The sequence below is a fragment of the Bos indicus genome, chromosome 15 (assembly GCF_029378745.1).
Source record: "Bos indicus isolate NIAB-ARS_2022 breed Sahiwal x Tharparkar chromosome 15, NIAB-ARS_B.indTharparkar_mat_pri_1.0, whole genome shotgun sequence".
Lineage (NCBI taxonomy): Eukaryota > Metazoa > Chordata > Mammalia > Artiodactyla > Bovidae > Bos > Bos indicus.
Window position 1 is genome coordinate 18,349,003 of NC_091774.1, and position 23,149 is coordinate 18,372,151.

A 23,149-nucleotide genomic window follows, 5' to 3' on the forward strand; every position below is an offset into this window, starting at 1 on the left:
GTTTTGAAAAGTTTCTGGGTAATAATGAAACCCTCTTTTTCTACATTGAGAATCATGAATCTGATTCAACTCGTTTTATGAACAGGAAAGTAGGCCCGGTTAATGACAGAGCTAGCCAGGCATCCTGACACTCTGTTCACTATTTTTTCTGTAACATCTCATGGTGTTTTTCATTAGGTTAAAAACATTTCGAAGCATGCTATCATCTGTCTTAAAAATAGAAATGTGGTTTTTCTTGGATATATACCTGATTAAATGAATTAATGATTAATTTGTATTAAATATAGTTGATCAAGCAGAAGAAAGTTTCACTGAAGAATTAAGAATTTACCCCATAGGCATCTCAATTTAAAAGTATACTTAATAAATATTTGATTATATATAATGTACTGCTTGGTAAATAATGGGTCTCAATTTTAACCACACTTATTTTGAAGTACAAATATTTGAATATATGTACGTATTAGTAAAGGAAAAAAAATTTAAAAAGTCATCTGGGATTTGTAAAATGCAGTATAAATTAGAATAGCTGGCAAGATTTGACTTAAACTGAGCATGGCCAAAAGGAAATGTACAAAATATACAAAATTTCCTTTAGTAGGCACAAAAGCCTAATAGTCAATAGTATTAGTTCAAATTATGGCTAATTGTGTTATAGAAATAGATGATATCAGTGATTTCAGGGTTTCTTTGTTTTTTTTTTCTAGTTGGTTACATACTTGGACTTGGTGATAGACATGTACAGAATATCTTGATAAATGAGCAGTCAGCAGAACTTGTACATATAGATTTAGGTAAGTAACCAAAGATATATTTCTTTGTTCAGTAAATATTTGGTCATCAAGAAATTTTTGTTGTTGTTTGCCTACCAGGATTGCAAGTATGAAAGAGAGACGGATATATCAAAACAATAAATATTGTTTTTTTTTTTTTAAAACTTAAACACAGTGATACTGGAAGGAGTAGCTAGTTCTGCCTCAGATAATGAGTGACATTTAAGCCAGGTCGAAAAGAAAGAAAGGATAATCTAGAGAGAAGATAGAGCAGATAATGAGGGGAAGGATATTGAAGATATAGCATGTTGTTGGAATGGGAAATTAAGAGTGGCTGGAGTGAAGTTTGTATGTAGTTGAGTAGCTTGAGATATAGACTGGTACGAGATTATAAAAAGCCAGGCCAAGAAGTTTCAACTTTAATCTTTTAAACAATGGAAAGTGAATGAAGATATATTTGATGAGGACATAATCCTGTTTATTGGAAAGATAATTTGGAGAACAGTATTAGCAGTAGGAATACAAGTTAGGGGAGATTATAATAGTTTAGACAAGAGATAATTTGGACTAAAGTTGTATGGACCATGAGATTGGATTTAGGGACATTTTTGTAGTAATTTTGCACCAGTGATGTAAGATGTGGAAATGAAGAGAGAGGGGACTCCAAGATAATTGAAGCTTCTAACTAAGGAGAACGGCAGGTTTTGTGGAAAATAAGAAGCTGGTGAGCTTAGTTTTGTGCGTAGTTTTGAGATATTAATGGCATTTCCAGGGGAAGTAGGCATTTTAATATATAGGAAAATAAAGATGTTGAAAATAATAAGAGATGTAGAACCTTAAGCAAATAGAGTACAGTTAGTCACTGGACTAGAGGAGGTTCTAATCTTATACATCATTCTTGATGAAGAAGACTAAGGATAGAATTGTAAGGAATACCAACATTCAAAAGTCTGAGTCTTTGATATTCCCCAGTGGTCCAGTGGTTAGGACTCAGCTCTCTCACTGCCCAGGGCCCAGGTTCATTTCCTGGTTGGGGAACAAAGATTCCACAACCTACACAGCAGGCCCCAAAAGAAAGAAGGGGAAGAAAAAGGCTGAGTCAGAAAAAAAAAAAAAAAAAAAAATGAGGAATAACCAGCAAGTAATAGAATCATAGAAATTAGAAGTAAGGCTATCTTGGAAGCCAAGAGAGAATAAATTTTCATGGACGAAGAAGCGATGTGCTCAGTAGTATCTGATGCAGAAAGGTCAAATAAGATGAATGCTAAAAATAGGCCTTTGAACTTAATTAATCAATCTTAGTAAACTTTGGATAGAATGGAGGAAGTGAGATTGTGAAAAGGTAAGGATTGAATGGAGGTTTGGAAGTTAAGGACATGTAATAATAATGTGGAACTGTTCTGCAAGAAGTTTAGAAGTAAGAGAAGAATGAAGAGAAATTTGTTACAGAGATGGGAGGTACATATTTGGCCCCCTCTCCCACCCATGTTTGGAATTTTGAGGTGTTTTTATTCTTATTCATTTGCTCTCTTTCTTTTTTTGGCCACACTGCATGGCTTGTAGGACCTTAATTCTCTGACCAGAGACCAAACCTGGGCCTTTGGCAGTGAGTGTGTGGAGTCCTAACCACTGGACTGCCAGAGAACGTGCTCATTTGCTTTCTTAAGATGGGAGGTACTTATAGGAGAGACAAAAAGATAATTAAAATAGCAAGGGAAATCATAAAGTATGAGTGTGTAGAATCGGCTTAATACTGGAAGCATGTGGAAGAAAGGATGAACACATTATCATTAGGCAAGTTTTTGACCAGAGGGGAATTTGAGAAATTATATTTGCTATTGAGAACTGAAAAACATGTTTATTTGCTAAGAATTGGAGGGATGGTAACTGACCCTAAAAGAACAATAAAAATTTTTAAAGGGGTACCATGAAAATGAGACCACAAGTTGACTAGAAAGGGATATATAAGACTTGCCAAGCATTTTAAGGGATGCTTTCCTAGGATAATAATCCTAAATTTGTAGTATCATCATATGATTTCTTCCAGCAGTCCTCAATATCCTTAGAGTTAAGTTCTACTTTGAAATGGTAAGCATAGAGGAACAAGGGGCCAGGAAGATTTAAAGAACTAGTAAGAGTAATCAACTTTGCAGGCTATACCCTGAGCTGAGTAGGGAAACAAGAGAGACTAACAGACTAGAAATCTTGATGAGTTTGAAGATTATTTAATAAGAATAAAGGGATAGAAAGAGAAGAGGTTTTGATTAGAATGTAGAATTTAAGATTACTTAGGAAGTACTGTTTTAGGATATGGTAAGTTTTATAGTCCAGATGTTCCAGCTGGATTTAGAAAAGGCAGAGGAACAAGAGATCAAATTGCCAGCATCCATTGGATTGTAGAAAAAGCAAGATAATTCCAGAAAAACATCTACTTCTACTTCATTGACTATGATAAAACCTTTTACTGTGTGGATCACAACAAATTGGAAAATTTTTAAAGAGATGGGAATACCAGACCACCTTACCTGCCTCCTGAGAAATCTGTATGCAGGTCAAAAAGCAACAGTTAGAACCGGACATGGGACAATGGACTGGTTCCAAATTGGGAAAGGAGTATGTCAAGGCTGTATATTGTCACCCTGCTTATTTAACTTAAAGACAGAGTACATCATGCAAAATGCCAGATTGGATGAAGCACAAGCTGGAATCCAGATTGCCAGGAGAAATATCAATAACCTCAGATATCCAGATGACACCACTCTTATGGCAGAAAGTGAAGAGGAACTAAAAAGCCTCTTGAAAGAGAAGAGTGAGAAATCTGGCTTAAAACTCAGCATTCAAAAAATAAAGATCTTGGCATCCGGTCCCATCACTTCATAGTAAATAGATGGGGAAACAATGGAAAAAGTGACATTATTTTCTTGGGCTCCAAAATCACTGCAGATGGTGACTGCAACCATGAAATTAAAAGATGCTTGCTCCTTGGAAGAAAATCTATGACCAACCTAGCAACAGCATGTTAAAAAAGAGAGACATTACTTTGCCAGCAGAGATCCATCTAGTCAAAGCTATGGTTTTTCCAGGAGTTCTCACATCTCCAGGATGTGAGAGTTGGCCCATAAAGAAAGGTGAGTGCTGAAGAATTGATGTTTTTGAACTGTTGTGTTGGATAAGACTCTTGAAAGTCCCTTAGACTGCAAGGACATCAAACCAGTCAATCCTAAAGGAAATCAACTCTGAATATTCATTGGAAGGACTGATGCTGAAGCTCCAATACTTTGGCCACCTGATGCCAAGAGCTGACTCATTGGAAAATACCCTGATGCTGGGAAAGATTGAGGGCAGGAGGAGAAGGGGACAACAGAGGATGAGATGGTTGGATGGCATCACCAACTCGATGGACATGAGTCTGAGCAAGCTCCGGGAATTGGTGATATACAGGGAAGCCTGGCATGCTGCAAATCCATGGCATCACAGAGAGTTGGACACGACTGAACTGAACTGAAGTTTTATAGTGTAAGTTTTCACTTAGCAGTTTGCTAAGAGAGAGTAAAACTGAATTTCATTAGAACAGATAAGATCAAGGATATTATATGATTTTCCCCAGAACAAATTCCAGAGTTAGGACAGAGAGAGGAAGATCGTGAGCTAGATCCATGTCAACATTCAATGAATTTGAGAGTAATTCTTAGAAGCTGGGGTATAGTAAATACGAAAATGAGTGGAGTTGTTGGAGCCTGAATATGGGAACTCAGTAGAGGAGTGAAATTTTGCATAAGAATGAAAGGACAGTGGTCTGGAAGGGACAAAGTAGAGATAGTAGTATGCCAACCTATGTTCAGGCCATGCTAAATGCATCTATAAGTGAGAAAGGTAAATTGGTATAGCTACTTTGTGATACTGTTTGGGATTATCTGCTAAAGCTGGGAGTTGTGACCCAGCAATTCCATTGCAGTAGAAATACACACCATGTGTATAAGAATGTTCATAGTAGTACTATTCATAATACCCCAAACTGGAAATAGCCCCAATCCCCATCACAAATAGAATGAATGAATAGTTTATAACCACCCTGAATGCGTCCAGTCTTGTCTGATCTTGGAAGCTAAACAGGATTGGGCCTGGTTAGCACTTGGATAGGAAAATGGATGAATGAATTGTATTGTATTCATTGAATGAAATACTATATAACAATGAGATTGGATAAACTATAGCCACACACAACATGGAAAACTCACAAATACAATATTAAGTGAATCTAGATATGAAAAAATATATACTGTATAATACTGATAAAATTAACCTACAGTGTTAGAAGTCAGGATAGTGGTAACCCTTTGAAGAGGTAGTTCATGATTGTTAGGGAGATGGGGTGGGGCTTCTGGAATGCTGGCTACATAGATTTGTTTTGTAAAATCTCAATAACCATACACTTGAATGACTTTGTTAATTGATTCACTTTTCTGTGTATCTCTTTGACTATCCATTGCTGCATAAGAAACCACCCTATACTTAGTAGCTTAAAACTACTATTATTATCTCTCATAGTCTATGGGTTGACTGGACTCAGCTGGACGGTTCTAACTTAGGATCTTTCATACTATTGTAGTCAGAACCTGGGGCTGAATTTGCCTTAGGGTTAAACTGGGCCAGTGTCTAGGATGGCTTCTTACATGTTTGATGCTTCATTGCTCCTCCATGTGACCTTCTCTGTATAGCAGAGTAACCTGAACTTTGTGTGTGTGTGTGATTAAAAGTATATTAGTTTTTTTAAAAGTTGCTCTCCCTAAGATTTGTTCATATTTGCCTGAGGTCTTTTTTTTTCTTTTTTTCAATTGAAGGATAATTACCTTAAAGTATTATGTTGGTTTCTACCAAACATCAACATGAATCAGCCATATAACCTGAATTTCTTATAACACATCTCAGGGCTCCAAGAGGAAGGAAGTGGAAGTTAAGAGCTAGCATGCAACTGGCACAGTGTCACTTCTATATTTTAAGTCATAGTAATGTCATAGTACCCATCCAGATTCTCCCCTCTCTTTCTGGGACTCCAATAACAATATATTAGACCATCTCACTGTAACATATATTCTGTTTACCTCCTTGTCTATATTTTTCAAACCTTGTTTTTCCTCCAGCTCACCTGTGGTGTCAGTGGAAACCATACAGGAAGCCTGGACTTCCAGTCTCACCCAGCTATAGCAAGGAACCCCCTCTCCCCAGTCTCACCCAACTATAGCCCGGAACCCCCTCTCCTCTTGGATGTCAGAGGAGGGCAAGTGAGGAATCTGGTCTTCTATCATCACTTAGCAGTTACTTCAGTATGGTTACTTCAAAAGGCAGCAAAAGCAGAAGTATAAATCCAGAGTCTCGTAATATACAGAAAGGTTGATTTCAATTGAAAATCATTTGTCAGGAAAATCATAGTTTGAATGAAAAACAATAAATATCAGCACTAAGATGACAAAGGATTATCTGAAAAAGATTTTAAAGCAGCCATCATAAAAATGCTTCAAGGAGTAATTGCAAACATGTTTAAAAGAAATGAAAAGGTAATAAGTCTCAACATGGAAGCAGTCTCAGCATAAAAATAGGACATATGAAAGAACCAGGTGAAAATTTTAGAACAGTAAAATGCAATAATTAAAATTTTTTAAAACTCAGTGGTTAAGCTCAAGAAGCAGAAGAAAGGATCAGTGAACATGAAGACAGAAGAGTAGAAATCATCCAGTATGACAACAGAGAAAGAAAAGAACATCTTCAGCAACTTGGGCTAGACAAAGAGTCCTTAGACTTGACACCTAAAGCACAGTCCCTAAGAACTCTCAAACTTCACCAGTATAAACAAAACAAAAACAGTTATTAAATGGGTAAAAGGCATGAATAGACATTTCATCAAAGAAGATATACAGTTAGTAAATTCAGCACACAAAAGGATACTTACCTATACCACCAATTATAGCAGATTTCTTCGTAATAGCCCCAAATTGGAAGCAATCCAGATGTCCTTTAAATGGGCAAATGTTTAAGCAAAATGGTACATCCATACTGTGGAATACAACTCAGTATAGATGACAGTTTGGATGATTCTCTTGAGAATTATGTTGAGTGAAAAACTAATCCCCAAAGGTTACATACTGTTTAACTCCATTTATATAACATGCATGAAATTACAAAATTATAAAAATGGAAAACAGATTAGCGATTACTGGAAGAAGAGAGAGTAGAGGTAGGCCTTGGGAGGTAAATAGATGTGCTTAATATAGCATAATCTAATATAGCAGAGCGCAAAGAATTGATGCTTTCAAACTGTGATGCTGGAGAAGACTCTTGAGAGTCCCTTGGACAGCAAGGAGATCAAACCAAGTCAGTCTTAAAGTTAACCCTGAATGTTCATTGGAAAGACAGATGCTAAAGCTGAAGTTCTGATACTTTGGCCTCCTGATATGAACAACTGACTCATTGAAAAGACCCTGATGTTGGGAAACATTGAAGACAGAAGGAGAAGAGGGCAACAGAGGATGAGATGGTTGGATGTTATCATCAATTCAATGGACATGAACTTGGTCAAACTCTGGGAGATGGTGAGGGACAGGGAAGTCTGGTCTGCTGCAGTCCATGGGGTCATGAAGAGTCAGACAGCTTGGCGACTGAACAACAGTAATATAGCATGAGAGATCCTTATAGTGATGAAAATATTCTATATCTTCATTGTATTAGTGTCAACATCCTGGTTGTAATATTGTACTATAGTTTTTTGCAAGATGTTACCATTGGGGGAAAATGGGTAAAATATATATATATACATATCTTCTGCATTTTAAATTCTACCCTTCACTACCTCATTCTTAAAAGTCACCCTTTAATATAGGTTTCTCTGATTATATGTTAATAAATAATTTTTAAACTTGTTTTTTAAAATTTGAGGTTGATTTTTCTGGAGCATTTTGAAGATAAAGAAGGCAGACAGAGCATAGAACAAATGACTGTTTGTTCTAATACTGATTGAATATTGGTGACAAGTTATTTGGTGCCTCTGCAAAGTTCACAGGCCAGTTGAGAGGAAAGAAATTAGCTCTGTGACCTCCTAACCTCACTATATTTTTTACTTTAGGAGTTGCTTTTGAACAGGGCAAAATCCTTCCTACTCCTGAAACAGTTCCTTTTAGACTTACCAGAGATATTGTGGATGGAATGGGCATTACTGGTGTTGAAGGTGTCTTCAGAAGGTAAGCCAAATAAGGTAAGGTAGGGTAGATGATTTTTGGTGTAAAAATTATTCAGATTATTGATTTCTATAGATTGTAGAATTCACTGCTAGAATTACATTCCAGTGCTTTACTAGTACTAAGGAAAAGACTATGGGTAAAAACAGTAATTTCCCCTTCCTTCAAACCACCTAGGATGTCACTCAATATAATACACATACTGTTCTCCCTTACTACCTCTGAAAGCAGCCTGCCTTTAGTTTTCACACCTCTGTCCTAGCTAAATCTTTCTTTATTGATCAGAACTTCTATTAGGTACTCATTCTTGGGTGCATAATTTATTCTAAAGAAGTTTATGGTCTGATACCAATTCCTGCTTTCCCAGCATAGGTCTACATACTCAATATTCTTTCTTTAGTCTACACACTCAACTTTTAACTTGGCAGATTCTAGTGAAAGTAAACTATTGATTACCATAATAATCAACTGAAAGAAGTGTTTCATAGTAGTACCTTGTTATTCTTATAAATGCTAAGCTTATATTCACATACCTATTTATATTCTTTTCAGAAACATCTACTGAAAACTCACTCTGCCAAGTACTGTGCTCTTTGAGACATTAGTTTGGGAATTATTAACAAAAATAGTTTCAGCACACTAGACAGGAATATATAGGAGATAAAGATACATTGAAAATGTTCATGTAAAATTCATATTTACAATGTGTTTGTAGATGCTGTGAGAAAACCATGGAGGTAATGAGAAATTCTAAGGAAACCCTGTTAACCATTGTAGAGGTAAAGTATATTATTAGGAAAATTTTATTTCTCTACCTAATAGACTGCTGTCTTGTTGGGAGGGCACTGATTTGAGGTTCAGTACTTTGTTTTAAAGATGTGGGATGATACTGGCAGCAGGAGAGTTAATAGTGGTTTAGAAATGCCTTCAGTCCCCTCAAGTTTCTTGGAATGTACAGCACTATAAATAACCTCTAGTCTTCAGTACATACATCAGCACTGACATCTTAGTTATCTTGTATGGTATTATTTCCAGAATGGTTTCCTTTGGAGTTTTAAGAGAAATCAGTAAATTATATCTCCTTTCTGCTGCCCAGGTTCATAACCATGTAGTGAGTCAGATGGAGATCAGAGTGTCAGCACTGTTACTGCAGGAACATGACTGAGGAGTGAGGGCCAAGCTGGCTTGCTACTGGTGCCACCTCAGTGCCTCTCTACTTTCTTAATGTGGGGACAGCCCACTGAGTGGGGTTTGGGCCTACAGGGCCTAAACACTCCATCAGAATTACTGCTTCATGTTGATCAGGGCAGAAAAGGAAAGAAGTCCAGCGAATTTCCAGTGCTTATGACATTAATTCTACCCAGGTGAGAATCGAGTACCCGAGGCAGTCCTTTTCTCTCCTAGTACAGGGTACGGGGGGCAAGAGACCATGAGAGTATCCTCCGCAGAGAAGCATAGAAGTAGAGTTCTGTTAAACAGCATCGATGTTGACCAAATTTGAACTTCTAGGGATGAGGCAAGAACACTTGTATTTTAGAAAAGCTCTCCTACTGGCAGCCAAGGTTGAGAATCTCTGCTAATTCACTGGCATTAACCATTAAACCTGTGATCAACAACGAGCGGAACTATATGCCAAGGAGGGTGAAATTAATAGTCTTTTAGGGTGGTCCTATGTCTGCAACCTTTATAAACCAAAGTCCTCTTCATAGATCTTTCAACTGCTGGTGGCAATATAGGTTTTTGGTACAAAGAGTGTTAAAATAGGTCCCAATACTATGTTGATAAAATTAATTCCAAGGATGTGCTGTTCTCAAGGCTGGAAAAGCTTTCCTTTTTCCCATATTATTTTTATACATGTTATCATTTATTACAGTTTGCCATTGGTTCTGCAGCAAGAATAAATGATAATATGGATGCCTCAATAATGTGGAAATCAAGTTCTAAAGTTAAATTATCTTGCTTTTTTGCATTTAAGCCATAAAAAATCTAAACTTTTCAAATTGATTTAAGATCCAAAGAAATTTAATATATTCCCCAGTATTTTACTCTGCTTAGTCTCAATCAAAAAGTTTTTTGTGCCTGGGTAGATTTAGGGGTTCCTGGCTTCCCTCGTGGCTCAGAGGTTAAAGCGTCTGCCTGCAAAGCGGGAGACCTGGGTTTGATCCCTGGATCGGGAAGATCCCCTGGAGAAGGAAATGGCAACCCACTCCAGTATTCTTGCCTGGAGAATCCCATGGACAGAGGAGCCTGGTGGGCTACAGTCCACAGGGTCATAAAGAGTCATACACAGCTGAACGACTTCACTTTCACTTTCACTTTTGGTATTTGAATCCTGAGCTACCGCTTGGCGGAAGAGGGTAATTCCCTCAATGCCTCAGAAGTTTTACTGGTTGAATGCCAAATTACTCAGGAGCCTCATTGTTCAAAGAGTAGTAGAATATAAAATTAGATAGGTAAGAGTGAACAGATTATCTAGGGATTCCTAATGAGTGTGAGTACTTTAGATTTTACTAAGTAAGATGGAAACTGTTGGGGAGTTTCAGACTTGAGAAGTGATCCGCATCTCCACCTGCAATAACTGTGTAACATAAGCTTTATAAGCTTTGTGTATTTTACACTGACCTGCCTACTCTATCCTCTGTAAATCTGTCTGAATTTCCTCAGATTATTTGGTGTGGTTGTCCCAATCTTCAAGAGTAGTTTCTCAATTGACTTCACTATGGACTTTGTATCTTCAGCTTTATCAGGGTACTTCTCATGAGTTTTACTGGATCCCAGTCCTCTGGAATGTTATTGTAGTCTATTCTCCTGTCATTATGTTTACAAATTATTTTGGTACTCAAATACTACTCCATATATCGATTTCAGAATGCCAGCCATAGCAGTAGACCTTTGGTTCTGAGAAGTTTTCAATAAATTATACCTTTTTTCTCTTATCCAAATTTGGAACTAAGTGAAAAAGAAAGGGCCTTAAGAATAATATATAGAAGATGGCGAGGAATAGGACAGGGAGGTAGATCACTTTCTCACCCACAAATACATCAAAAGATCATTTGAACGTGGAGCAACTTCCACAAAACAACTGAACACTGGTGGAGGACACCAAACACCCAGAAAGGCAACCCAAAAGGAGATAGAACAAAAGATAAAAGACGAAGAGAGAGACAAAGGACTTAGGGACAGAGACCTGTCCTGGGGAGGGAGTCATGAAAAAGATTCCACACAAGAGGAAACCCTCTCACAGGAGAGATCAGTGGGGAGCTCTGGAATCTCAGAGGGCAACATAACCAGAAAATAAAACACCAAGAATACACATCTAACCACAATTACTGCAGAGAAACGGCTCAGGTGATTGTGTCTGCCTGCAGCAAATAGGGGCTGGGCGTGGAGGTGTGGGCTGCATCATTGGTCCTTACGATAAGGACTGGGCTTGAATGGCCTGAGGACAATCTAAGGGGGCTAAAGGGACATAGCAACCCTAACCATAGGACTGCCAGATAGACAAAAAAAAACTGAACCTTTCCTGCAGGAAGGCTCTAATTGGCACAGTGACACCTGGCATGCTTGCGCCCTAGGGAATACCAAAGGAGAGCAAGCCTTCTACCATTTACAATCCTCCCTTCCTGGAGGCAGAGAGGCAGGAGTGCGGCAACCAGAGGCAGAAGGCAAGGGGCCACTGCAGTCTCGGCCCCGAGATCGCATCTCCCACCAAACTGAGCAGGCTGCCAGTCACAAACCACATCTTTCTGGGATTCTGGACAGATCACATCTGCCAGGAGTGTCACAGCCTGAGACCAGCTTTCCAGAAGAGACACATAGCGCACCTGGGACTGTGCCCTTGTGGCGCACCGGGGAAACCAAGCGGCCAGGACTGGGCGGGTGTATGAGATTCATGGCCTACCTGGGACAGTGTGCTTATTGAGCACCCGATCACCTGAGCAGCTTGGACCTGAGAAGTGCACAAAACGCAGGATCCACCTGGGACAGTGCCCTCGCAGAGCACCTGGGAGCCTAAGCACTGTGGACCCGGGAAGTACATGCCGCTTTGGGCTGCTGCAAACAGTGGTCCATCCACTGTGAGCACTCCCCACACATACCCACATACCAGCCAATTTTGTTTGCAGTGTCCCTTGCTCTCCACAGCACAACTGAGCAACTGAGCATGAATAAGTGGCCACCTTCACCTCCTCGTGCCAGGGCAGAGATTAGACACTGAAAAGACTTGCAAACAGAAGAAGCTAAGATAAGCAAAGAAGCTCTGTGGGTGGAGAAATCTTGAGGCTACTAAGAGGAGAACCAAAACCCAAAGGCAGAAGGCTCAACTCCAGAACTTTAGACCATCATAGAACTCCTGATGCCAGCGAATGTTAATAGACAAAAGCCTACCCAAAAGTCCCCATACCTACACTGAAACCAAGCTCCACCCAAGAGCCAGCAAGTTCCAGTGTGAGACACTTGACACTAATTCTCTAGCAAAACAGGAATGCAACCCTGAATATTAGGAGTCAGGCTGCCCAAAGCCATACCAAACCCATAAACATCACAAAACTCACTGCTGCTACTACTAAGTTGCTTCAGTCATGTCCGACTCTGTGCGATCCCATAGACGGCAGCCCACCAGGCTCCCCCATCCCTGGGATTCTCCAGGCAAGAACACTGGAGTGGGTTGCCATTTCCTTCTCCAATGCATGAAAGTGAAAAGTAAAAGTGAAGTCGCTCAGTCGTATCCAACTCTCAGCAACCCCTTGCACTGCAGCCCACCAGGCTCCTCCGTCCATGGGATTTTCCAGGCAAGAGTACTGGAGTGTACTGGACACTTAATTGCACTCCAGAGAGAAGAGATCCACCTCCATCCACCAGAATACAGACACAGGTTCCCCCAACCAGGAAACCTTGATAAGCCACTGGTCTAATCCCACCCACAGGGAGCAGACAACACAATTAAGAGGAGCCATGACCCTCCAGCCTGCAGAAAGGGGACCCCAATCAGCAATCTAAACAAAATGAAAAGGCGGAGAAATACCCAGCAGGTGGAGGAACATGATAAAAACCTACCAAACCAAACAAAAGAGGAGATAGGGAGTCTGCCTCAAAAATAATTCAGAATAATGATAGCAAAGATGATCCAAAATCTTGAAAACAAAATGTAGTTACAGATAAATAGACTGGAGACAGGGATTGAGAAGATGCAAGGAATGTTTAACAAGAATATAGAAGAAATAAGAGAGTCAATCAGTAATGAACAGTGCAATAACTGAGATTAAAAACACTTTGGAGGGAACCATAGTACAGTAACTGAGACAGAAGAAAGGATAAATGAGGTGTAAGATAGAATGGTGGAAATAAATGAAACTGAGTGGAAAAAAGAATAAAAGGAAATGAGGACAACCTCAGAGACCTTTGGGACAATGTTAAACACCCAAACATTCAAATCATACGTGTCCCAGAGGAAGAAGAAAGGGCATGAGAAAATACTGAAGGAGATAATAGTCAAAAACTTCCCTAAAATGGGGAAGGAAATAGCCACCCAAGTCCAAGAAACCCAGAGAGTCCCAAACAGGATAAACCCAAGGCAAAAAACCTCAAGACACATGTTAATCAAACTAACAAAAACACAAAGAGCAAATATTAAAAACAGCAAGGGAAAAGCAACAAATAACATACAAGGGGATCCCCATTAGGATAACTGCTGGTCTTTCAATAGAAACTCTTTAGGACAGAAGGACATACTTAAGTGTCCACTCTCACCACCAGTACTGAACATAGTTTTGGAAGTCCTAGCCACAGCAATCAGAAAAGAAAAAGAAATAAAAGGAATCTAGATTGGAAAAGAAATAAAACTCTTCACAATGTTTGCAGATGACATGATCCTCAACATAGAAACACCTAAAGAGGCCACCAGAAAATTACTAGAGCTAATCAGTGAATATAGTAAAGGTTCAGGATATAAAATTAATATACAGAAATCCCTTTCATTCCTATACACTAATAATGAAAAATCAGAAAAAGAAATTAAGGAAACAATCCCATTCACCATTGCAATGAAAAGAGTAAAATACTTAGGAATAAATTTACCTAAAGAAATAAAAGACCTATATATAGAAAACTATAAAACACTGATGAAAGAAATGAAAGATTACACAAATAGGTGGAGAAATATATCATGTTCATGGATTGGAAGAATCAGTATAGTGAAAATGAGTATACTACCAAAAGCAATCTATAGATTCAACACAATCCCCGTCAAATTGCCAACAGTATTATTCACAGAAACAAGACAAATAATTTCACAATTTGTATCGAAATACACAAAACCTCAAATAGCCAAAGCAATCTAGAGAAAGAAGAATGGGAGTGGAGGAATCAACTTTCCTGACTTAAGACTATACTACAAAACCACAGTGATCAAGACAGTATGGCACTGGCTTTGTGTCAGAAATATAGATCAGTGGAACAAAATAGAAAGTCCAGAGTCAAATCCACATACTTATGGACACCTTATCTTTGACAAAGAGGCAAAAATATACAATGGAAAAAAGACAGCCTCTTCAATAAGTGATGCTGGGAACACTGGTCAACCACATTTAAAAGAATGAAACTAGAATACTTTATAACACCATACACAGAAATAAACTCAAAAGTGGATTTAAAAGACTTAAATGTACCACCAGAAAATATAAAACTCTTAGAGGAAAACAAGCAAAACACTCTCTGACATAAAATCACCTGAAGATCTTCTCTGATTACTTCCCAGAATAATGGAAATAAAAACAAAAATAAGCAAATGGGACCTAGTTAAGCTAAAAAACTTCTGCACAACGATGGAAACGATAAGCATGATGAAAAGACAACCTTCAGAATGGGAGAAAATAATAGCAATTGAAGCAACTGACAATTAATCTCCAAAATATACAAGCAATTCATGAAGCTCAATACCAGAAAAATGAACAACCCAATCAAGAAATAAGTAAGAAAACTAAACAGACATTTCTCCAAAGAAGACATACAGATGGCTAATAAACACATAAAGAGATGCTCAAGATCACTCATTATTAGGGAAATGTAAATCAAAACCACAATGATGAATTGTCTCATGCTGGTCAAAATGGCTATCATCAAAAAGTCTACAAATAAATGCTGCAGAGTATGTGGGAAAAAGGTAACCCTCTTACACTCTTGGTGGGAATGTAAACTTATACTACCACTATGGAGACCAGTGTGGAGATTCCTTTAAAAACTGGGAATAGAACTGCCATATGACCCAGCAATTGCACTGCTGGGCAGACACCCCAAGGGAAACAGAATTGAAAGAGACACATGTACCCTACTCTTCATTGCAGCACTGTTTTCCAATAGCTAGGGCATGGAAGCAGCCTAGATGTCCATTGGCAGACAAATGGATAAGGAAGTCGTGGTACATATCCACAATGGAATATTCAGTTCAGTTCAGTTCAGTCGCTCAGTTGTGTCCGACTCTTTGCCACCCCATGAATTGCAGCACTCCAGGTCTCCCTGTCCATCACCGACTCCCGGAGTTCACCCAAACCCACGTCCATCAAGTCAGTGATGTGACCCAGCCATCTCATCCTCTGTCGTCCCCTTTTCCTCCTGCCCCCAATCCCTCCCAGCATCAGAGACTTTTCCAACGAGTCAGCTCTTCGCATGAAGTGGTCAAGTACTGGAGTTTCAGCTTTAGCATCATTCCTTTCAAATACCCAGGACTGATCTCCTTTAGAATGGACTGGTTGGATCTCCTTGCAGTCCATGGGACTCTCAAGAGTCTTCTCCAACACCACAGTTCAAAGCATCAATTCTTCAGCACTCAGCTTTCTTCTCACATCCATACGTGACCACTGGAAAAACCATAGCCTTGACTAGACGAATGTTTGTTGGCAAAGTAACGTCTCTGCTTTTGAATATGCTATCTAGGTTGGTCATAACTTTCCTTCCAAGGAGTAAGCGTCTTTTAATTTCATGGCTGCAGTCACCATCTGCAGTGATTTTGGAGCCCCAAAAAATAAAGTCTGACACTGTTTGTACTGGTTCCCCATCTATTTCCCATGAAGTGATGGGACCAGATGCCATGATCTTAGTTTTCTGAATGTTGAGCTTTAAGCCAACTTTTTCACTCTCCGCTTTCACTTTCATCAAGTGGCTTTTTAGTTCCTTTTCACTTTCTGCCATAAGGGTGGTGTCATCTGCATATCTGAGGTTATTGATATTTCTCCCGGCAATCTTGATTCCAGCTTGTGCTTCTTCCAGCCCAGCATTTCTCATGATGTACTCTGCATAGAAGTTAAATAAGCAGGGTGACAATATACAGCCTTGACATACTCCTTTTCCTATTTGGAACCAGTCTGTTGTTCCATGGCCAGTTTGAACTCTTGCTTCCTCACCTGCATATAGGTTTCTCAAGAGGCAATGGAATATTACTCAGCTATAAAAAGGAATGCAGTTGAGTTAGTTCTAATGAGACGGATGAAACTGGAGCCTATTATATGAGTGAAGTTAAATCAGAAAAAAAACACCAATACTGTGTATTAATATAAATATATGGAATTTAGAAACACAGTAGTGATAATTCTACATGCAGGACAACAAAAGAGACCAAATGTAAAGAACAGACTTTTGGACTCTGGGAAAAGGCAAGGGTGGAATGCTCTGAGAGAATAGCATTGAAACATGTATATCACCACATGTAAAACAGATGACCAGTGCAAGTTCGATGCATGAAGCAGGACACCCAAAGTCAGTGCTCTCTCTGGGCCAACCCAGAGGGCTAGGATGTGGAGGGAGGTGGGAAAAGAGTTCATAATAGGGGGACACATGTATACCTCTGGCTGATTCATGTTGATGTATGGCAGAAACCATCACAATATTGTATAAAGTAATTATCCTTGAATAAATTTTTTTTAAAAAAGTATAGTCTGAAATTGAGTAAAGAATAGCTTTAAAGTGTAGAAATATAATAAATTAATTAGATTAAATAATACTAAAAAAAGTAAGAGATTGGAATGTCAGGTTTATCACTGATACAACTGTTGGAGAATATGGCTTAGAAGTAAGGTCCAAATAGACTTGCTTCTGCTGTCCACCGCCCACAACCTAATCTGTCCCTTGGTCCAGCTCACCTGGAGAATTGGGGCCTGCAAACAAATGTTCTTACCCAGGGCCATACTCGTCAAGAGGTGAGAGAGAAGGAAAGAACGTGACTAGTGCTTATGACCTTTTAATTGATCAGTTTCTGTCAGGAACCATGGGTCAGACAATGTCACAGCCCCCAGTTGGGAGGAAGAATGGATTCAGATGGGAGGAGAAGCCCAGAGCATCGTGTTAGTGCAGTTTTCTCCACAAGGAGGCATGAAGCACATGTGATAAATTTGCCCCTCCATCCCAGTCAGCTGCCGTGTGGTTGGTCTCTATTATAATACTGTTCAGAGTGCACATTGTTCTTCTAATGCATATGTTCTCTATCTAGGTCCTCCTATATGATCCTCTCTTTGACTGGACCATGAATCCTCTAAAAGCTTTATATTTACAACAGAGGCCAGACGATGAAAGTGAGCTCCACTCCACTCTAAATGCAGATGACCAGGAATGCAAACGAAATCTCAGGTGAGCAGGACCTGTTGACAGTTGTTCCGATTCTCCTGTTCCCAAGACCCTTTAAACTGTTCTACCTCATTAAAATCTTTGTTTTTGTTATTAGTGATATTGACCAGAGTTTCAACAAAGTAGCTGAACGTGTCTTGATGAGACTGCAAGAGAAACTAAAAGGAGTAGAGGAAGGAACCGTGCTCAGTGTTGGTGGACAGGTGAATTTGCTCATACAGCAGGCCATGGACCCGAAAAATCTCAGCCGACTTTTCCCAGGATGGAAAGCTTGGGTGTGATATTATGCATGTGATTGCCTTGGATTCAGCCTTTATAAATTGTATTTTGGCCTTCATTGTTAACCCACCCACATACTTTGAATAAGTATTAGTATTAATATTGAACTAAGTGAATTACTGTGTTTTTTAAAAAATGTTTAATACTTGCTTCAATTCCCTAAAGCTGCATTACTAGTCTCAAGCCCTTTAGACATAACTGTCAATCATGCTCTGCTGCTGCTGCTGCTAAGTCGCTTCAGTCGTGTCCAACTCTGTGTGACCCCATAGACGGCAGCCACCAGGCTCCCCCGTCCCTGGGATTCTCCAGGCAAGAACACTGGAGTGGGTTGCCATTTCCTCCTCCAATGCATGAAAGTGAAAAAGTCAAAGTGAAGTCGCTCAGTCGTGTCCGACTCCTAGCAACCCCATGGACTGAAGCCTACCAGGTTCCTCCGTCCATGGGATTTTCCAGGCAAGAGTACTGGAGTGGGGTGCCATTGCCTTCTCCAAATCATGCTCTAATCATGCTAAATATTTGTTTTTTCTTCTCAAGTACATACTTGTATCAGTTTCAGTAGAATCACTGAATCAGTAAAATCACTGTTATAGTCAGAACAAACATATACTGCTAACTTTGATGAGGTTTTAATTAAAACTTGTTTCCCAGATATTATATATGAATGATTAATTATTTAATATTAGTCTATAAAAGGAAGGAAAAACTTTAAAATTGTAACCATCTATATACCATCGTAAGTAAATATGTTGGATTTTCAATAGTAAGGTCACATTCAGTGCTGCTCAATAATGAAGATGTTACAATATGGAGAACAAATTTCACAGATACAGTATGGTTACCTTTTTTTTAGAAATGTTTATTAGACTTTCTCATTCTATTCTCTTTATCTTTTAAGCTCTCTGTGTTTCCAGTACTTTATCTTTCTATAATGCCTTCATATCTGTCTTCTAGTTCATGAATTCTCTTGTCGCTTGCTATATAATATCCTTTTTAAACTATTCACTAGATTTTTCCTTTTAAAAGTTGTTATTCATTTCTAGGTATGTACCATTCTTCAGATTTTCCTATTATTTGTTTCATGATGTCCAGTTTGTTTTTTTTAACTTTAGGTTCTGTTTGTATCTATTGGTTCTTATCTTTGGTGGACTGTTTATCCATGTATTATGTGATTTTATAAGGTGAGCTTATTTTCAGTAGGACCTTCTCATGGGAATCTTGAGTGACCTGGGTTAAGAATAATTCTTTCCAGAAAAGCTTTATATCTGGTTATGTCATAGTTCCAGGGCTATCACTGACAGAGGACTACTCTTACTTTAATTTCTTGGCTTCAGGGTTTCCTGACCTGAAGAGAACCATACACTTACTGAGGGAAGACTACCAGGCCAAAACAGACATTTTCCCTCATTATGTCCCTGTGCTAGTGGGCTGGTATAAACCTGCGTGTGTCCCAGCTTTACTGTGGACACAAGGGGAGGTGCATTTAGTTATTGCCCACTGCCCTTTTAAAGTCCTCTTAGAGATGTTACAGCTGAATTCATAGATTAGTGAAACTGGCAAGTTTGCTCTGGTTTTTAGTTTCCTTCTGAAACTGAAAATTTCTGACCATAAGAAATTCCTCTTTCTTATAACTTCTGTTATGCATTTAAAAATCATTTCTTGTATCTTATCTAGCATTTCTGTGTGTTTTGTTGGCAGGGAGGGGTTTAGGTATCAAGTTTGATATATAGCTAGAAACAGAACCCTTCTGTCCATATACTGTCATTAGACAAACAAGTAAAACTACTGACTTGTCTGATTATAATCCATCCTTAGGAAACTGTCCGTATCTGCAGAGATTAAGAAATGGGTGGTAGAGCTTTCTTTTTATCTGTACCTTAGGTGGTTATGTAAGCAGTTTCTTCTGATGACAGGTTCGTATTTGTTTCTTTTGCCAATGTCAGGTTCATTTGATCTCTCCACCTTCTCTTTTCTCCAAAAACAATCTCCAGAACTTTTCATACTATAAATTTCTTAGTTTGGTTTCTGGGAAACTGTTTTTAAATTTTCTATTTTGCATTTGAAATTAGAAGCTTATTGTGATATGTATTTTTTTTCTTATAAACTTCCTAAATGAATATTTAATATATATTGGTAGGTTTATTACCACAGTGAATCGAGGGAATACAGTAAACTTAGGATGTCTTTAAGAAAGCCTTGAAAAGTAAAAACGTTTTTAAAAATTAAAAAACCTTGAAATATTGATGCGTGGAATAAGAAATGATCAGCTAGATGATAGTATAGGTAAGTGAATTAATTGCTGATTCTTACTAATTGATATATCCAGATAGTTTTGAGTAACATTATTAATCTACTTTTCAACCTTGAGTGATATGCTGTAAAACTCCTGTCTTATTCAGGCTATGAAAAGCTTGCCAGATAACAACCAGAGGGAATAGCTAATTCATAGGTGATAGAATTAAGATTCTAAAAATTATGACATCAGGAACACTATTTGGAAATGAATAAGATAGAAATTTACTGGGAACAAATAAGGAGTGGTTGAATTTCTTAAATATTTATGATAGAATATTTATTGTATCCTGAGTACCTGACATACCTTATATGCAGCATCTTTTGCAAGATTAGTGATATTATCTCAGCTTACAGCTGGGGAAATAAAGTAACTTGTCCAAGACCCAAATATAATAAACTGAAGAAGGTACAGGTTTAATACAGACAGTCTTTAACATAGAAATCTTTCAAGTGAAAAGAATTTAGGCTTCACCAGTCAGTTGCTCATAAGGTCACTGGAAACCAAGGAGAGAAGCTACTAGAAAAGCAAATAAATTATAGACTTAAGAGTTGTGTTCAGATTAAGGGAGATAATATCCCTTCCACTATTCTCTGTGCTGATCATACCACCCCAAAATATCTTCCTAATTAGTAGGTAAAATAAATCCATGGTCATTATAGTATATACTTAAAATATATATGCTTAGAAATGGCTAAAAATTTAAATATGGCTTAAAGCAAATAAACACAAAGAGGAAAAACTTTGGTCTTTTTAAAGATTAAAGTAGGCTAGTCTTTAATTACCTAAAAGCTAGTATACTGCCTTGAAATGTGGACATATATGCCACTTTAAATATTTTAATTGCATCTTAATGAAATTACATATTTTTTTGTAGATTTATTTCAGTACTGTTGAATGTATATCTTTATTATTCTGTTCTGTTCAGTTCAGTTCAGTCACTCAGTCATGTGAAACTCTTTGCAACCCCATGGACTGCAATGCATCAGACTTCCCTGTCCATCACCAACTCCCAGAACTTACTCGTATGTCCGTTGAGTCAGTGATGCCATCCAACCATCTCATCCTCTGTCATCCCCTTCTCCTGCCTTCAGTCTTTCCCAGCATCACGGTCATTTCCAATGAGTCAGTTCTTCGCATCAGGTGGCCAAAGTATTGGAGTTTCAGCTTTAGCATCAGTCCTTCCAATGAATATTCAGGACTGATTTCTTTAGGAGGGACTGGTTGGATCTTCTTGCTGTCCAAGGAACTCTCAAGAGTCTTCTCCAACACCACAGTTCAAAAGCATCAATTCTTCGGTGCTCAGTTTTCTTCATGGTCCAACTCTCACATCCATACATGACTACTGGAAAAACCAGAGCTTTGACTCCATGAACCTTTGTTGGCAAAGTAATGTCTCTGCTTTTTAATATGCTGTCTAGGTTGGTCATAACTTTTCTTCCAAGGAGCAAGTGCCTTTTAATTTCATGGCTGCAGTTATTCTGTTACCTGTTTTAAAATAAATCTTAAAAAAAATATATGCTGACTCATTCATTGTATTCAAATATTTTGAGTGTTTTGTGTGCCAAGCATGGTGCTGGTTCATAGGGAGACAGCAGTAACCTGCTGCTGCTGCTGCTGCTAAGTCACTTCAGTTGTGTCTGACTCTGTGCGACCCCAGAGACAGAAGCCCACCAGGCTCCCCCATCCCTGGGATTCTCCAGGCAAGAACACTGGAGTGGGTTGCCATTTCCTTCTCCAATGCATGAAAGGGAAAAGTGAAAGTGAAGTCGCTCAGTCATGTCTGACTCTTAGCAACCCCGTGGCCTGCAGCCTACCAGGCTCCTCTGCCCATGGGACTTTCCAGGCAAGAGTACTGGAGTGGGGTGCCATTGCCTCCTTCGCAACAGTAAGGTAGAAGGGCATAACCATCCCTGTAGAACTCCTAGTCTGGAGTATATAGGCAGTTTACAGTGTAGTGTGAACTGGGAAGTCTGCTACACAGGAACAGACCAGTATGATGTATCTCTTTCTAAATAGTTTTTCTTGATTACCTTGTGACAGAAAGCCAAATGAATGCTCTTTTTTGGAAGCAGAGGCCAGAGAGTGATCTAGTTGACATTTCTGCAGTCTATAAGAAATATACTACAATATGACAGACACAAAGATTGTGATACTCTAAATGTGAAGTTTGCATTCTGCGTATTTATCATTTTTAAAAAATCAGTAACTTTGGTCTTCTCTTAGAGTTTCAAGTTCCTTTGTCCAGTTTCTGAAAAAGTGAATTTTGCATAAATATAGTACAAAGTTTTTACAGACATTAGACTCTGAATTTGATGAATAAGGCAAAAACCTAATGAAAATTATTCCCTGAAAATCACTTTTCCCATGAGGTACAGCATGTATAATTTTTTTTAACATACAGCAATATGTAAAAGTACATACTTTTACACTAATGTACAATGTGTAATTCTAAAGCAGTAGATCTTAGGAGGTTATTTTACTTTCCCACTGCCCCCATTTAGCAACATCTGAAGACATTTTTTGTTGTCACTAACATGGTGAGAGCATGAAACATTGACACATAATGTTCAAAGTGTAAGGTTAGTACATATTTCCAAACCAGGAAAGAAATGGTCATGATGTGGCTTATAGATCTTGCGTTGCTTGTGTGTGTTCATAGCTGGTCACCTATTAATGTGATTTGCTATTTTTTAAAATTGTAAAATAGATGTAACATAAAATTTACCATCTTGACCATTTTTAAGTGTACAGTTCAGTAGTGGTATAGTACATTCATACTGTAGTCCAGCCAATCTACAGCATACTTTTCACCTTGTAAAACTGAAGTTCTGTACACATGCACAGCTCCCCATGCTCCCCTGTGCCCAGCCCTTGGCAAACACCATTCTATATTCTGTCTGAATTTCACTGCCCTTGCCACCTCCTATAAGCATTTGTCTTTTTGTGACTGAATTATTTCACTG

At 38.5% G+C, this 23,149-nt stretch overlaps 1 protein-coding gene across 1 annotated transcript in view; it reads left to right on the forward strand.

Moving 5' to 3' along the window:
* Positions 1 to 21,700, forward strand: part of ATM (ATM serine/threonine kinase) — a 153,127-nt gene extending 131,427 nt beyond the window's left edge. The window contains exons 61-65 of the mRNA XM_019975381.2: positions 708 to 794; positions 7,891 to 8,005; positions 8,718 to 8,781; positions 17,481 to 17,617; positions 17,712 to 21,700. Coding sequence (XP_019830940.2) covers positions 708 to 794; positions 7,891 to 8,005; positions 8,718 to 8,781; positions 17,481 to 17,617; positions 17,712 to 17,895 — 587 coding nt within the window. The 3' untranslated portion in view covers positions 17,896 to 21,700. The remainder of the gene's footprint in view (positions 1 to 707; positions 795 to 7,890; positions 8,006 to 8,717; positions 8,782 to 17,480; positions 17,618 to 17,711) is intronic.
* Positions 21,701 to 23,149: the final 1,449 nt, after the last annotated feature.